This window comes from Bidens hawaiensis, unplaced genomic scaffold (assembly GCF_021521415.1).
Source record: "Bidens hawaiensis isolate Kalapana, Puna unplaced genomic scaffold, B.hawaiensis_p1.1 tig00020713_1, whole genome shotgun sequence".
Lineage (NCBI taxonomy): Eukaryota > Viridiplantae > Streptophyta > Magnoliopsida > Asterales > Asteraceae > Bidens > Bidens hawaiensis.
This window is the reverse complement of record NW_027493185.1, coordinates 225,342-242,691: the sequence shown is the minus strand read 5'-3', so window position 1 is coordinate 242,691 and position 17,350 is coordinate 225,342. Positions and strand designations below refer to the sequence as shown.

Below are 17,350 nucleotides of genomic sequence, written 5' to 3'. Positions count from 1 at the left end.
CCGGTTATGATAAATTGTCACCATAGTGGATAGTCTTAGGTCACATCAGAATATTTCACCATATCTTTCAATAAATGTTATATTCATTGTATATTCTTGGTCACCTCAACCCAACAAAAATTACGATTTACCTTATCAAAAGGGTGTTTGGCGGGTTTCTATACTATAACGCAAAACCAAAAATTGAAACGGATAACAGTTTGGATGAGGATGTTCAAAGTGATAAGATGGAAAAAAGGGTAGTAAATGATGACCCATTTAATTTAAATAATTTTATTTTTGGCGAAAAATATAATGTAGATGGGAAGTTTGGGGAAGGGAACGAGGATGAGGTTGCAGATGAAGACATTTCATTATCGAGACCACCGGGATTCGAGGGGTTTAATGGTTTTGAAGTTAAAGAAAACAAGAAGGGGTGTGCGAGGGGGGTCTTAAAGGTAGCATCTGAGTTGAGGGTAGGGGAAACCTTAGGGTCGGTAGGTTTAAATCCTGGTGATCCAGTGATTATAGGGGAGGAAGGTAGGAGTCCAAAGACAAATGGTGGATCTACCGAATTAAAGGCCCGTTCGGACATTCGAGAACCTTTAAAACCGAGTAATTCAAAATTAGATAAATCGTCCTCTTCGAGGACTATTACAGAAGAATTTGAGTTGAGAAAAGTACAAAAAGAAAATAAGGTCTCAAAGAAGAAACACGGAAAAAAATCTAAACGTGGCGGGTCTATATTTAATGAGTTATTAAGAATTATCGAAATTGGGAATGCGATGGGGTATGATTTGAACGGAAGCAAAGAAGATTTGACAAAATTATTAACAAGGATGAGTGAAACGATGGTTAACAAATGAATATTTTATCTATAAATACATGTGGGAGCGGGGATGTGGATAAAAGAAAACGAATTAAAAAGCTTTGTTGTAAATTCGGAGTGAATTTTTTAGCTCTTCAAGAAACTCGCATGACTAAATTGGAGTTGTACAAAGTAAAGATAATGTGGGGAAATGTTAATTTCGATTATGCATTTAGTTCAGCTCGTGGCCGTTCCGGAGGAATGCTGTCTGTATGGGACAATTCGGTTTGTGTAAAACGACATATTTCTGGTTTGAACAATTTCGTGGTGGTGGAAGGCGAATGGGTGATCTTGGGGCTTAATTGCTTTATGGTGAATGTGTACGCTCCGCAAGATGAAATGGAGAAAAGGGTTCTTTGGCAGTCATTGTTATCGTTTATTAATAATAATCCGGGTCATTACTTTATAATGGGTGACTTTAATGCGGCTCGGTTTGAGCATGAACGAATGGGCACAACTTTTTCTAATAGGGTGGCCAGGTATTTTAACGATTTTATTTCGGAAGCGTCTTTGACTGATATTCCTTTGGGAAGTTTTTATTTTACTCGAGTTGACGCTACTGGAAAAAAACTGAGTAAACTTGATCGTTTTTTGTTGTCGGTTGACTTAATATCTAGGCTTCCAAACTTTGAAGCAATTGCTCTTGAGTTATCGATTGCATATCATTGTCTGATTCTTCTTCGTCAAAGTAAATTGAATTTTGGCCCGATTCCTTTAAGTTTTTTAATTTCTGGATGGAGAAGGCTGGTTTCGAAAAGTTGGTTATAGAAGATTGGAAAGTTAAGCATGTGGTGCGTTCTTCGAATGGTTTCATTGTTTTTAAAGAGAAAATTAAAAAAACTGTAAGCGACGATTAGAGGTTGGGTTGTTGATCAAGTGAAGAAAGAAGAGGCAATTTTAGTGAACTTTTTAAATCGTCTTGCTGATATAGATAAATTGGTGGATATGGGGGCAGGCTCAGATGAGTTACTTAATGAAATGCGTAGTATTTTGAAAGAAAAAAGAAAATTAGAACATGTTAAAATGTTAGATGAGAGTCAAAAGGCTAAAGTAAAATGGTACATGGAGGCGGATGAAAACTCAAAGTTCTTTCATGCCATCATAAATCAAAAGAGAAGGCAACTATCGATTCGTGGTAAAAAAAAAAGATGGGGTGTGGATTGACAAACCGGAAGATATAAAAGAAGTTTTCAAAGAATATTACAAGAAAAAATTTAAACGAGTGGACGGGGTTAACGTTAGTTCTAGAAGTCAATTTTTCAAGTCTTTATCGGAGGAAGAGTCAAGTTATTTGAAAACATAGTTTACTTTTGAAGAAATAAAAGAGGCTGTGTGGTCATGTGGTAGTCAGAAATCTCCGGGTCCAGATGCTTTTTCTTTCGGATTTGGTAAACGGATTTGGGAATATTTTAAAGATGACATCTGCAAGTTTGTTTCAGATTTTTTTCGAACAAGTAACATTCCTATTGGGTGCAATTCTTCTTTTATTTCCTTGATTCCCAAGTTGGATAGTCCTTTGATTGTGGAGGATTTTAGGCCAATTAGTTTGATAAATTTACAATACAAAATTATTGCTAAACTATTGGCAAATAGGCTGGCTTAGGTGATCAATTCTGTCGTTAGCACTAAAAAATCTGCATTTATTAAAGGAAGACAAATCCTGGATGGGTCTCTTATGGTTAATGAGATTGTAGAAGATTATAATCGAAGGAACGACAAGTTACTTTTGTTGAAACTTGACTTCGCTAAGGCTTATGATTCAATTAATTGGGAATACTTATTTTCTATCATGTCTTATCTTGGGTTTGGAGGTAAGTGGATGTCTTGGATTAGAGCTTGTTTGTATTATGCTAATCTTCTATTTTGATTAACGGAAGCCCACTGAGGAATTTAAAATCGAGAGGGGGCTTCGACAGGGAGATCCTCTTTCCCCGTTTTTATTTATCATTGCAATGGAAGGGTTACATGTGGCAATTGAAGATATTGTTCAAGCAGGGTTCTTTAAAGGGGCGAAGATCAGAAGAGGTAATATGTATATTTCTTACCTTTTTTATGCTGATGATGTTATTGTGCTCGGAGAATGGTTATTGAGGAATATCAAAAATATTGTTATGGCTTTAAATTGCTTTTATTTGGCTTCTGGATTGAAGCTAAACATTCATAAATCTAATTTTTTTTGAGTGAGGGTGGTCCAAAGAGAAGTTAGGTATTTTTCAGATATTGTTGGATGCAGATCAGAGAAAATTTCTTTTTTGTATATGGGTATCCCCGTGTGTGCGAAAATGGGAAATATTCAGAGTTGTAATGGGATTATTGTAAGGCCCCGTTCCCGGTAACCCTACTTTGGTGTTGGATTTACTCATAAACACAGTTCTAAAATCAGAGTAAATTAAAAACTTCGCGGAATAATTAAATACTTCAAACATCACATTACGAAACATTCATTCTTGTCTTAACATACAAATTGTCTTTTCATAAGTAATTAATTAAAATAGTCTTGACACTTTTTCGTAGATGCCAATCTCTTCCGTCCATGCCATGTGTCCCTCCTCAAGCCAGCTGCCTCAATCTATTTGCATGCGTGCATACTAAAAGTCAGCTACGCTGAGTGAGTTCTAGTTAATCATTTAACATACGATACATTCATATCCTTACTCATACGCATCCGAAGATACGTATTCATGCCTTATTTACTCTTACTTCTTTCATACAAACTTTATATACATGCACACACGCTTACCTACTTTCTTTCATAAAGCCTTGTAATGTACCATAGGCTATTTTATCTCTACCATCATAGATATTATTAGGGTCTGGTCCCTTCTATCTTAGATATTATCAGGGTTTGGTCCCTTCTGTCTCAGATATTTTTAGGGTCTGGTCCCTTTGTCTCCAATAACCATACCTGTCACGTCACTCGTTTCATACATTCATTTTCATTCATGCATACTTTACATATCTTCTGGTCATGGATATACGTATATATACATATTCATTCGTATAAACATTCCATAATAACATTCAATACTTAGTCGTACATATAACATACAAATATCATACACTTACCATTTAAGTTAAGTGTATTAACAACTATCACAAAGGAGTATGCACACAGCCCCAAAAACATAACCGATAAAGGGGCTAGAAACTCACCTGAAGTCGGTTTCTCTCGCCGTTAATAGCTATGCCCTTCTTTACATGTGCACGGCTAACTGTATAACGCATTACGAGTGTAAAATATCCATTACTACTACTTCTTATATCTAAGTCAATGACACCCTCAACTAACGGGGGTCTGGGGGCAGCGCCCCTGGTAGCTGGGTCTAGGGGCGGCAGCCCCTAGCAGGGTCCAAGGGGCAGCGCCCCTGGCTGGAATTTCGCTTCGTATGCATGGAATTTCGCTTCACATGCTTTTCGCTTCGCATAGAACTGTTTTGCCTCGCATGACTGAGCGAAGCGAAATGCCTGTTTCGCTTCTCATGGCTGAGTGAAGCGAAATGCCTGTTTCGCTTCTCATGGCTGCGCGAAGCGAAATGCCTGTTTCGATTCTCATGGCTGAGCGAAGCGAAATGCCTGTTTCGCTTTTCATGGCTGAGCGAAGCGAAATGGCGAAGCGAAATGCCTGCCTTTCTTCGCTTTTACCATTTTTAAGCCATTTTACTTCGTGGCTCTTCCTCAGGACCTGATTTTTACTCCTTCCCAACTTTTGACACATTCTGACCCCATGCACTTGATCCTGAACCCATCTCTCAAAGTCCAAACACCACCTTTTTATCACAAAGTACACCCGAGAGGTTATCACTTACCAAGTTTATATTTTTCTTACATTTCACAACCCGATCTATCATCATATCTGTTTGCATACCAATTCTAACCATAAAACTTAACCATTATAAACTAAAACCCACCTTTTGCTTGCGGGTTCGAGTTCGGATCTTGACAACTCGAGGATCTGGACGTGATTCTTGTCAGTTGAAGACACTTGAATCACCAAACTCTTCCTTAATTTAATCCTAGAATGGATTCTGGTATTGAGAGAGAGTGGGTGTGTGTTTCTTGAGTGTGTGTGTGTGTGTTTGTGTGTTTGGATGAGAAAGGAAAAGAAAATGAAGAAGTGGTTGGGTTATATATAGAGGGGGTTTCATGGGTCCCACCACCCATTCCCAATTCCCACTTCCCAAACACTTAACACAAGACTACTTTAACGACACGCACTATTAACAAAACTTTCTGTTATTTATTTAACAAAAGTTGGATGTTACAATTATTGACAAATTAAAAAAAATAAAGCTTTCTAAGTGGAAAGCAAAACTTTTGTCCATAGGGGGAAGATCGACCCTTATATCTTCTGTTCTTGTTTAGTTGGGTATATACTACTTGTCGATGTTTTTGATGCCTACTGGAGTGAGGAAGAAACTTGAATCTTTACGTGCTAGATTCTTTTGGGGGGGTTGGGGGGGGGAGATGATGAGAGTCGGAAAATTCCTTGGGTTAGATGGGAGTTGGTTTTGGCCGACAAAGTTAAAGGTGGTTTGGGTATAGGCAGTTTGAAAAATTTTAACTTGGCGTTATTATATAAATGGAAGTGGAGGTTTGTTAATAATCCTTAATCCATGTGGGTGAATGTCCTTAAGGCTATTCATTGGTCAAAACTAAATCAAGATGGTATGTCAGGGGCAATCAAAGGGAATGGGATTTGGTCTCGTATAGTGAGACCGATTAATAAACTAAATGATGAAGACTTAATTCCTGCTTCGGTTATAAGAAAAAAAGTAGGAAATGGAAGTTGAGACTTTGTTTTGGAAAGATGTGTGGATTTGAGATTCTAGCTTATGCTCACGATTTCCTAGACTTTTTAATTTGGAGGTGAACAAAAATTGTTTAGTAAAAGAGAAATTGTTTAATTCAGTTTGGGTGTGGAGCTAGAGAAGGCGTCCTAGGGGTGGGGTGGAGGACACTCAGCTCGAGGAGCCGATATCTCTTCTAGATTCAGTTTCTTTGAGTGATTCGGATGATAAATGGATTTGGGAATTAGATTCTGATGATGCGTTCTCGGTTAAAGGAGTCAGATCTTACTTGGATCGTCAGGAGCTGCTAGAGGGTAACTTCCCTACGAGATGGAATAAATTCGTGCTAAGGAAAGTTAACATCATGATTTGGCTCCTGCTTCTAGATCGTCTATCGACTAGATTTAATTTAAGTCGTAAAGGTTTTGATATTTCTTTAATATTATGCCCAATTTGTTTGAATTCGTTGGAAGTTTTGAATCACATTTTTGGAGGGTGTCACCTTGCTTCAAAGATTTGGAATGCTATCGGTCGTTGGTTGGATGTGTCTCTTCTGGGGGATAAAGGGCCTAAAAGTATTTTAGAATGGTTGGATTCTTCGGGACGGGTGAAAAAGAAAAAAGATGTTATAGAGGTGATTATCTATACGACATGATGGACTATTTGGAGAGCTCGGGATGAGATTATTTTTGGTCAACCCAATGATAACAAAGACCAGTGTTTTAAATACCAGTTCATACCGACCGGTTGAATCGGTAATACCGGGTTCGCATATCAGGCCGGTATTTTGAGCCCCGATATTTTTGGGCGGTTTGCTATAACATCGAACCGGCGGTTTTTTCTAAAATACCGGTTTAAACCGGCAAACCAGTTTGAAGTCCAAGAGATTTTTGATATTTTGTGGCCTATATTTTTTAAAATTACTTTTAACCTAGCAATTAACATTGAAATGAGTATACTTTTGGATTGTTTTTTAAAAAAAACGAGTAGTATTGCATTATTTTTTAATTATGGATTAACTTTTGGATTATATTTTATTATGGAATCATATGTTTTTAGGTTTTTTTTCAGTTTAAGTTGCAATTTTATCAAATCACAAGGTAAACTACATAAGCCGGCTGAACCTTCCAGTACAACCCTGTTCAACCGGTTGTACCATTTTTCCCCCAATCCGGTAGGAGTAAAAACCAGTTTTTAAAACATTGACAAAGACATTCTATTTGATATGATTGTTTCAGTTTCGTATTTGTGGTTATCATCTCGTAATTGTAAGTTTTATTTGAACTGGGTGGCGTGGCTCAAAAACCCGTTACTTAGCATGTAATTTTTGTCTTGTCCCGATTAGGTTTTTCTTTCCAGGTGTGGTTTTTATTTCAAGCTTACCTTTCAAAAAAAACACACATAAACTATATTATGAATCAAGAAAAAATCTGAAGAAAACCTAATATTCAAATTTAAAGATACAAATTAATCAACAAGAACTCTCTCAAGGATCTAAACATTGATACATCATAACGATGATCATCCAAAAAAGCAATAATCTTCTATATACATATACATTTTTATCAAGAATTAACAAGACCCTAGAAACCAAATGATTAAGAGTGAGTGAAAGAGATAGAATTATAATAATACCTCAAATAGGGTAGTACACTGTCTCTCTCTTCTTTATAATAAGACGCCTGGATACGCGTGAGACCTCGAGTCACACAACCCAAATCTAAAATTTTAGGCTGAGGGGTGTGGGGCTTCAACGGGGGCGCTAGAGCCCCACCGCTCGCGCCCCCAGGCGCTAACACTACACCACCGGGGCGCTAACGCGAAAAACAATGCAGGCGTGAGCTGGTTAGCGGGAGAAAAGAGAGAGGAGCACACCTTTTGAGGTATTTTGGACCGTTGGGAGCCGAAAAAAACAAAAAAAAAATATATTTTCTATATAGGTTTACGGAAAAGAGCCGTTGAGCTCATATTAAATTAAAAAAAAAAATATTTTCTTAAACTATAAATATATACCTTTATAAAATATACTTCATTTCACAATTATACACCTTTCCTCCTAAAATCCTCTCAAAACTAACACAAAAAAAATGTCGTGGTACTCGTCTGATTCCGACTCCTCTGAAGAGGATGATTTGCTTCTTCATGTAGGGGGAGTTTTGACCGCAACCGTGGTAGATCTCTTGCAAAATCAAGCCCATCAACCTCGAGTCCCGAGAGTTAGAGCACCACCTCGTGATCGTGATCGATCGGGTGCTAACGATACTTTGATTAGGCATTATTTATTAATGTGTGTTTTTTTTAATAATTTATGAGTTTTTTTAATAATACGTTGTTTGAATATATTTATAAAAAAATAAAAAAAAAATTCGCTGGAGCCCCTGCTGGAGCCCCTCCACACCAGGGCCGGGGGCTCCAACGGGGGCTCCAACACCCCCCTTATCCAGTTTCTCTCTCTGCCACACATCATAATATTATTGGTTGGAGCCCCCATTAAAGCCCCCCACACCCCTCAGCCTTAGCTTCAAGTCAAATAACGCTTCAGTGCTCATCAAATCATATATGTAGAAACATAAGAAAACATTAAACAACTAAGCGAACAAACGTAAAATTGATAAATACAAACTCATGTTATTTTCAACAATCTATATATTATAATTTAAATCGTTTAATTAATGCCTCAAAGATTGTCTATCATTTATGATCATGTAAAAAAAAAGGCAAGAATGTGACAGTTGAAACCCCTAGAACAAACAAACAACATGAGCATGTGTAGGTTTGCTTCAACTTACGAAGGTAGGTACTAAAACAACCAAGCAAAAGTGGCTCATATCTCCCCAAAATCCTTGTATGGATAAGACCATGTGACATACATACGACCCATATAAGTCTATGCGAGTCATACGTATATGATATATCAAAGAGTGTCCAGATAACATCCTGGAATCTGAATATCTCATACCATAGTTTATTCTGTCACTAACAGCTAGTCATTGCGCCAACATAACTATTGGCTACAATTTGCTTAGTACTTATTAGTAGCTTATACCTGATTTAGACACTTGATATTAAAAAAACAGTTCTCTTTCCACTTTCATTTTCGTGTTACAGTTATAATCATGAAAGGGGCATTCACATCTAGAAAAAATTATACAAGTTGGAACAACAATAATGGTGAATGAACCATCATGGTTTCTGAGGCCTTGATATATTTATATAAGTCATTCATTTTTCCAGGAGAAAAAAACAGGTGCGATCACGATCAGTCTATGCATCAGAGTTGTAATCAGATGAGTATAGTAACACACCAACTAACTGTCTATTATTATTATTATTATCTAGCAGATGGGAATAAGCACTCATTAGAAAGGTCTGGGCTCTCAATGTCTAAAAAGGTTGTTAATAATGTTTTCCTTGATGATTGTGCTCTTGAACTCTCTGAAGTTATCTTTCCATCATTCCCTTTTTCAATCTTGATTGCATCTTGTATTGCCAATATTATTTCTTGCATCTTCGGCCTTGAAGAGCCATGCTGATCCACACATTGGATTGCCTCTTTTGCAATCCTCCATACCGACTCGATCTTCACATCGTTTGTTATTCTCGGATCGATGATGCTCACAACATCTCCTTTTCGAATCATAGACCGCGCCTGCAAAATAATAATAATAATAATTTGATATTCAACCCTTTCATCTAAATATTAATTCTAATCCAAATTAATCTTTCAACTCACCCAGTGAACAATGCTCCAATCCGCCCCGTATTCTTCTGGAGATACGGGCTTTCTACCCGAGATAAGTTCTAACAGAACGACTCCAAAACTATAAGAATTGAAAGCTTGCCTTCTCATTCCCTTTCATTTAGAATATATAATACAAGCTATGCACAAATCAAGGAGATAATTTCTAGAGTTTGTTACACAATTATCTCTTTGTAAATATATAGAGAATATTATAGAGAATATTCTAATTATACATATTATTACACCCCCGCAGTCGAAACGTCGGGAGGACTGATGTTGAGGCTGGAGCGAAAATCATCAAATAGAACTCGAGGAAGCCCTTTGGTGAAGATGTCCGCAATCTGATGTCTTGAAGGGACATGAAGAACTCGAATGTGACCCCGTTGAACCAGTTCACGAACAAAATGTATGTCGAGCTCGATGTGTTTCGTACGTTGATGTTGGACGGGGTTGCCAGAGAGATAAATGGCACTAACGTTATCACAGTAAACAAGCGTGGCACGAGGGAGAGGATGCCGGAGCTCTAGTAAGAGATTACGCAACCAGCAAATGTCTGCCACGACATTGGCAACGCCCCGATATTCGGCTTCAGCACTCAACCTAGAGATAGTAGATTGGCGTTTGGAGGACCAGGAGATAAGGTTATCTCCTAAATACACACAATACCCAGACGTGGAGCGGCGTGTGTCAGGACATCCGGCCCAGTCAGCATCCGTGTAGGCGACCAATGAAAGATTAGGGATCGGACCTAGATGAAGGCCATGGTCAATGGTTCCCTGAAGATAACGAATAATCCTCTTCAACGCGTTCCAGTGATCCTGTCTGGGGTCATGCATGTGCATACAGATCTGCTGAACTGCATAGGAGATGTCAGGTCGAGTAAAGGTAAGAAACTGTAGTGCACCAGCCAAGCTGCGAAAAGAAACGGGGTCCTCGTGAGGACCAGCATCAGCAGAAAGTTTGGACTGAGTATCAACTGGGGTAGCAACTGGTTTACACGAGTCCATAGCAGCCCGATGAATGATGTCCTTGACATAAGCCTGCTGAGATAGAAACATCTTGTTACCAGTCCTAGTGACCTGTACACCCAAGAAGTAAGAGAGAGGGCCCAAATCTTTCATAGCAAATTCACCCGATAGAGTATCGATTAGACGGATACGTAGAGCATTTGTGGAGGTGGTTTGAATGATGTTATCCATGTAAATAAGGAGATATGCAGTTTCGGACCCGTGATGATAATTGAATAAGGAGTTGTCTGACTTGCATTGCTGAAAACCTTGGGTGGTGACAAAATCTGTAAATCGCTGGTGCCAGGCACGGGGGGCCTGTTTCAAGCCATAGAGAGACTTTCGTAGTCGGCAAACATGATCCGGAAAGTCCTTGTGCCGAAAACCCACGGGTTGATGCATGTAAACTGTCTCTTCCAAGTTGCCATGGAGAAAGGCATTAGTGACATCCAACTGGTGAATTGGCCAAGACTTGGATAGAGCAAGAGATAAAATGAGACGAATGGTAGAGGGTTTTACGACCGGGCTGAATGTCTCACCACAATCAATACCTGTCTGCTGCTTGCGACCATCACACACTAAACGGGCTTTATAGCGTTCCAAGCTGCCATCGGACCTGAATTTATGTTTAAACAACCACATGCATCGTATAATATTCATGTCAGGGGACCTAGGTACAAGTTCCCAGGTCTTGTTTTTAATAAGTGCACTAAATTCATTGGTCATGGCATTGTGCCATTCAGGAGTGGTCAAGGCAACATGAGGATTGTTGGGGAGAGGAACGATGGTAGAGGTGTGAAGGTTGAAAAGTTGTTTAGGTTTATGGATGCCACTCATGGAGCGAGTGTGCATGGTACGAGGAGGAGGAGGATTTGGTGGTGAAGGTTGAGTAGTGGTAGAAGTGTTCGGTGGTGGGAAACTGGTTGTGGGATGGGACGTAGGAGATGAAGTGCCTTGGGGTGTTTGGGCCGTGTGGTGTTGTATATGTGGATGGGTATGTTGGGCCTGGGTAGGGGTTGAGGGTGAAGGGTGATGAGGTGTTTGGCTGTGGGATGGGCCGGTTGTGTTAGAAGTATGAGGGGGAGAGAATTGTTGGGTACTATTATGGATTGGGCTGGATGATAATGGGCCTGTAACGGGAGGTTGTACAGCGGGGTTAGGAGTGTTGGTGTTTGGTGTATGTGAGTTTTGTAAATAGGTCCAAACAAGAGGGTTGATGGTGGGATTAAGAAAATCATAAGAAGGTAGAGGTTTGGGAGATTGAATGGCGTATGGGAAAATTGACTCTTCAAAGTGTACATGACGAGCAATGATAAGTTGATGAGAGGTGAGGTCAAGGCATTTGTACCCACGATGATTATTGGGGTATCCAAGGAAAACACACGGGTGAGATCGGAAGTTGAGTTTGTGGATTTTGGTGGAGGGGGTAAGAGGATAGCAAAGACACCCAAAAATGCGAAGGTGTTCGTATTTAGGGGTGCAGTTGTAAAGGAGGGAAGTTGGGGATTTAAATTTGTGGAGTTTGCTGGGTAGAATATTAAGAAGGTAGGTGGCGGTTTCAAGTGCGTGGTGCCACATGTTGGGAGGTAGGGAGGCTTGGGCAAGTAAGGTACGGATCATGTTATTAATGGTGCGGATCTTGCGCTCTGCTTTACCATTTTGGGAGGAGGTGTAGGGACATGAAAAACGAAATTGCATGCCATTATGATTGCAAAAATTTTTAAAGTTCTGGTTTGCATATTCGGTGCCATTGTCGCATTGAAATTGTTTGATTTTACGTTCAAATTGTGTTTGGATTAAGTTGTGGAAGATGGTGAAAGTATGAAATACTTGGGATTTATTAGACATTGGGAAGGTCCACAGAAAATTTGTAAAATCATCCAAAAATAAGATATAATATTTATGGCCACCCGTACTAAGTATGGGAGATGTCCATAAATCACTGTGAATAATGTCAAACGCAAAACTAGTTGAATTAACAGAATCATAAAACGGCAATTTAACACTCTTATCTCTTTCTAAATATATAGAGAATATTATAGAGAATATTCTAATTATACATATTATTACCCTTTCATTTAGAATATATAATACAAGCTATGCACAAATCAAGGAGATAATTTCTAGAGTTTGTTACACAATTATCTCTTTCTAAATATATAGAGAATATTATAGAGAATATTCTAATTATACATATTATTAAAAACTATAGACGTCACTTTTCTCAGTCAGTTGCTGGTTAGCATAGTACCTGGTTAAGCAAAATCTGGTTACTTAAGTAAGATCATTAGCAAGTGCAAATTAAACTCGGTTAAAGATAGCTTACTCAGGGTCAAGGTAGCCTACGGTTCCTCGTGCTACACTTGATATGTGTGTCAAGTCTTCTTCGGTTTGCCTAGAAAGACCAAAATCCGACACTTTCGCCCTCATATTAATGTCCAAAAGAATATTGCTAGTTTTTATGTCGCGGTGAATAATACTTGGGTTACAACCGGTGTGCAAACTGCAAATACTCAAGACCTATAACATGTTAAACTTCATGTCACATTTTACTTGGAAAAAATTATGTAAATCATTTTATAAAAGAATATAAATTTAAGTTGACCTTTAGCTGAATCTTCTGCGATTCGAAGACGGGCTCTCCAGTCCAAATGCTTCTTGTTGACTTTATCTGTTATCATGTTTGACTCGTGTTAACTTCTCCAAACATACAAGAAGATCGACACATCTATTCAGTGAAGTGGTTAACATTTAACAGCATACCGTGCACATGATCTCTTAATGTTCCATTGTGCGTGTACTCATAAACCAGCATGCGATGATGCTCCTCTTCGCAGTATCCTATTAACAGTACTAAATTTCTATGATGAATCCTTGACAACAGCGCAACCTCAGTAACAAACTGGTGGGCCCCATGGCTTGATGAGTCAGCCATCATCTTAACCGCCACCTCTTTTCCATCTTTCATTTTGCCATAATACACAGGCCCGAAACTTCCTTTACCGATCTTTTTTGAGAATCCACTAGTGGCTTCTTCTATCTCAGCAAGCGAAAAGTAATATGATACTCCTTCATCCATTAAACTTCCACGTGCCACTGAGTACGCGGTTGATCCTATAATACTCTTGCGTGACGATATCGCCCTGAAGTAATGGTTACAAGTTGCAAATCTTCCACATCAGATAAACTGGACTAGAAACAGAAGTAATAGCAATATGGAAATTTGTAACTTGTAAGATTACTTACCTTTATCATCACTTCTTTGAGTCGGTACTTTTTTTTTAAAATAGCGTAATACTAACAAACTTCCTAAAAATAAAATAAACAGAAGTGAAAGTATCCCAATCGAAATCCCGAGTATCAACTTATAATGTGACTTCTTCTTCCCATGTTTGTGTAGACCATGATTACCTTCATAGCTGCAATAAAAAGCCTCATGGGAGTTAAAATGGATAAATAAAGAAGTTAGCTAAAAAGGAAATGGACCAAAGTGTATAATGAGAATTCAACAGAAGAAATATTTCGAGTTGGCCCGTTTCGACCCGCTTGAATATTTCACTCTAAATTTAGAAAGAAGCATGCTTACTTAAAAGTTATCTTTCTGGTTAATAGTTCTGGTGGTATATCCCCAGTCAGAGAGTTGTTCTGTATGTATCTGCGTGAAGATTGATTAAATTGACCACATAATTAAATAGTTTAAACTTTGATAAAGATATTAAAATTTAAGTTTGGCAATAATCACCACGTACAGTTCTTTTAAGTTTGGCAAACTACCAAAGTAAGACGGTAACGGACCAGCCAACTTATTGTCCTCTAGATGTCTGCAATTTGACCAACAATGCATATAGACAACAGATACTATTATACTTTATAGAATGTAAATAGAAGTAAAATGACATAACTTACATAATTGTCAATTTATCAAGGTTACTCATATCAGGGATCGACCCGTTTAGAGCGTTCCCATTTAACCACCTGATAAAAACAAACCACTAGTTCAGGGTTAAAATAGTAAAAAGACTAGTCATTTCTAGTTCATTGACACTTACAACTCGGTCAACTCTTCTAAGTCTTTTATCCCTGATGGAATTTCACCTTCCAAATTCAAACCTGACAATATGCTGTTTAATCATATTAGTATATATATATATATATATATATATAGTTTGGCAGATATTGAAATAAACACAGTGATATATGTACTCACAGTTTGGTGATTCGTGGAGGATTACTTGAGCTACAACTCATCCATTCCCACTGAACCGGGACACACGGATCTCCATCTTCAATCAAATCTTCAATGTCAAACATTGACCGAAACGTTTCAAGAACATTCACTTCAATAATAAATTATAATAATTAGCTTGTATGCGATGTGTCATTAGTTTCACATACAAATAAAGAACTTGTTTTACCGTCTTTTCTCTCGGTTTTTGATGATATCAGTACATATTTACTGATTTCTACTGCATTCAGAAGCGGTCCTTGTGTAGAATCCGGTGTCTTTTTGAAAGAAAATGAAAAAACAAACGTCAATGTAACATTCATATAACTAGGTTCATATAAAGTGTAGCTTCCATTTGCATTCTCTTCAATATTCACCACCGCATTACTATAATCAGGTATATAAGGATCCTGCATTGTGAATTTTCGACTCTCGTTTTCTGGTAAATCCTGAATTTCTGCAAAATATGCATAGGCTCGAGCATTTGCAGGAAAATCTTCTAAATTTAATCTGTAGCTAAGAATCCCTTGAGTGCCTACAACTGCGGTTTGCATGACTTTCATAGGTGGATATTCTCTTGTATTTGTGTTTATTTCTTTTGTTGTATTAATTCTGACTGTGCCCGGTGCTACTCCCACAAGAAAATTTTGTCTTTTTGCAAGATCTGAGTCCCATATCCGGTCATACGGGTCATCTGGGTACCTAGTAATAAAGTTATAAACTCATTCAATAGCTATCAAAACAATTATTTTATTGGAAACTAGCATCATACCATCATATGTTTATGATATATATGTTCATTGTCTGATATAGAGGTGCCAAAATGGGATGGATCCGTTCAACTCGAAACACTTTTTGTCTAGTTTTGTTTAAATTTGTATATTAATAAAAAATGTGTCAAATATAGTTACAAAATTATGTATTTCATCAACAATATTTTTTGGATAAAATGGTTATATTCATTAAAATTACATTTTTAGCAATTTTCAACCCATTTGGCTTCTTTCCTTTATAGTTTTATTTTATTTTGGGCAGGTTGGGACGGGTTAGCCCGAAATAAGTTTCTTCCAGAATTTATAATATTTCAACAATAATATATTTTTAAAAGATTTTATTCATAAAAAATGCTGTTTCAGCAGCTTTCAACCATTTTGATCAATCCGAACCATTTGACCCGTTTCCTGTCTACTCTAAACAGGTTAAGTTCAAAACAAAGATCGGTGTGAACCATACCTTAAGGCTTCCGTGCTAGAAGCACCAAAATTGACCCTAGCAGCCACCTTCAAGTAAAAATTATCCTCAAAATCAGTAGCATACATAGAAAGATTCAACGGTCTGAGCTCGAGTGTTGACAAAAACGGAGCACCCGTAGTAGCACAACACAAACACACATCAATCGAGCTCGAAGGCGCTCTAATAATCATCTCCTTAATGTAAACAGTTGATGCATCCAGCACACTAACAGTAGCCCATTTAGTTGCATCCAAATAAAGCTGGAATTTTGGATATGTGTTTTCACTTTGAGAACTACCATACAAAAATGTCGTCCGGATTAAATATCTTCATCTTTCGGTTGTGTTCAAAGTGTAACAATACTTCTTACTGTCTATAGGGAAATCTCTACGCCTTTGATACTGAATTGAGTTGTCATCCGGGTTCTCAATCTCCACTGATGACCCGTGTTTGATCAACCCGGTATCCGAAACCCATGGTAACCCGGTTTTGAGATCACTATGATTACTTGTTCCTCCACAATCAAGACTTACAAATTCTGCAATTTTTTCATCTTTTTGAATCAAAAATCTACTTTTTAAACTTTGGTTGGAACCCATGTTACAAACTTTATAAAAAACAAGAATTGAAGCAATAATATAAGAATCTTGAAATTTAGTGTAAAATTCGAGATTTTAGCATACCTTACAAATTCTGCATTTTTTTCATCTTTTTGAATCAAAAATCTAATCTTTTTAAACTTCGGTTGGAACCCATGTTACAAACTTTATAAAAAACAAGAATTGAAGCAATAATTTAAGAATCTTGAAATTTAGTGTAAAATTCAAGATTTTAGCATACCTGTAACTTGAGACAGTAGAGGTGGGATTGAGCAGGCAAGTGATAATAATATTATATGAAGAACAAAACCCATGAAGGTGTTGAGATGATCAGGTACAAAAGAGGTGTGGTTTGTGTGAAAATGGTAGCATTTGAATGAGTTCAAGATGTTTGTAAGTCTACCCACCAGTTGCAAGTCACCTTTTGTGATTGATGAGTTTGTGTAAATGTGTAATGTTCATTCACATTTGTCATTTTTTCATTATTTTACAAATCTTGCTTTTATTTCATTTGCTGTCTTGTGGACAGATTCTCAGGTTCTTTTTTGAAGTTCACCTTTTCTTGCTTTGGTTGAGAATAATAAGAGGATGCGAATGTGATACCAACTCACTCAAATAAAGGTGAAAATTAAACATCTATCCTGTGATCCTTTTTATTTAAATATTTAAAATCAAACATGCTAGAGTTTTCCTAGTACATAAGCCCTTCAATATGTATGGGTCTATTGGTTTTAATTATGTCAACTATTGTTCTTTGGTTGTTGTCAATTTCAACTAATGAATTGATTGTTGATGGTTTTATCTTTTAATGTATTTGTTTTCAATAGTCAGTGACTAACAGAATCCTAATTATTGAGGCCGGAAAACTCAACATTTTCGTCCTAAGCATCTTTGTAACTTTGGATCGGAC

General features: G+C 37.6%; 1 protein-coding gene and 1 pseudogene across 2 annotated transcripts; one reads left to right on the top strand and one right to left on the bottom strand.

The window, feature by feature from the left end:
• Window positions 1-955: 955 nt before the first annotated feature.
• LOC143561587 (uncharacterized) lies at window positions 956-2,011 on the top strand. Its single transcript, XM_077049629.1, has 2 exons — window positions 956-1,535; window positions 1,779-2,011. The coding sequence occupies exons 1-2, from the start codon at window positions 956-958 to the stop codon at window positions 2,009-2,011; spliced, it is 813 nt and encodes a 270-aa protein (XP_076905744.1).
• Window positions 2,012-8,932: 6,921 nt separating this feature from the next.
• LOC143561581 (putative LRR receptor-like serine/threonine-protein kinase At1g67720) lies at window positions 8,933-16,861 on the bottom strand (annotated as a pseudogene). Its single transcript, XR_013140332.1, has 15 exons — window positions 16,682-16,861; window positions 15,842-16,379; window positions 14,799-15,310; window positions 14,591-14,720; window positions 14,433-14,504; window positions 14,290-14,358; window positions 14,133-14,204; window positions 13,970-14,038; window positions 13,626-13,802; window positions 13,147-13,526; window positions 12,989-13,054; window positions 12,710-12,903; window positions 12,591-12,634; window positions 9,368-9,471; window positions 8,933-9,283 (listed from the first exon to the last, which is right to left on the bottom strand). The product of XR_013140332.1 is annotated as a putative LRR receptor-like serine/threonine-protein kinase At1g67720 (transcript).
• Between the last annotated feature and the right edge of the window lie 489 nt (window positions 16,862-17,350).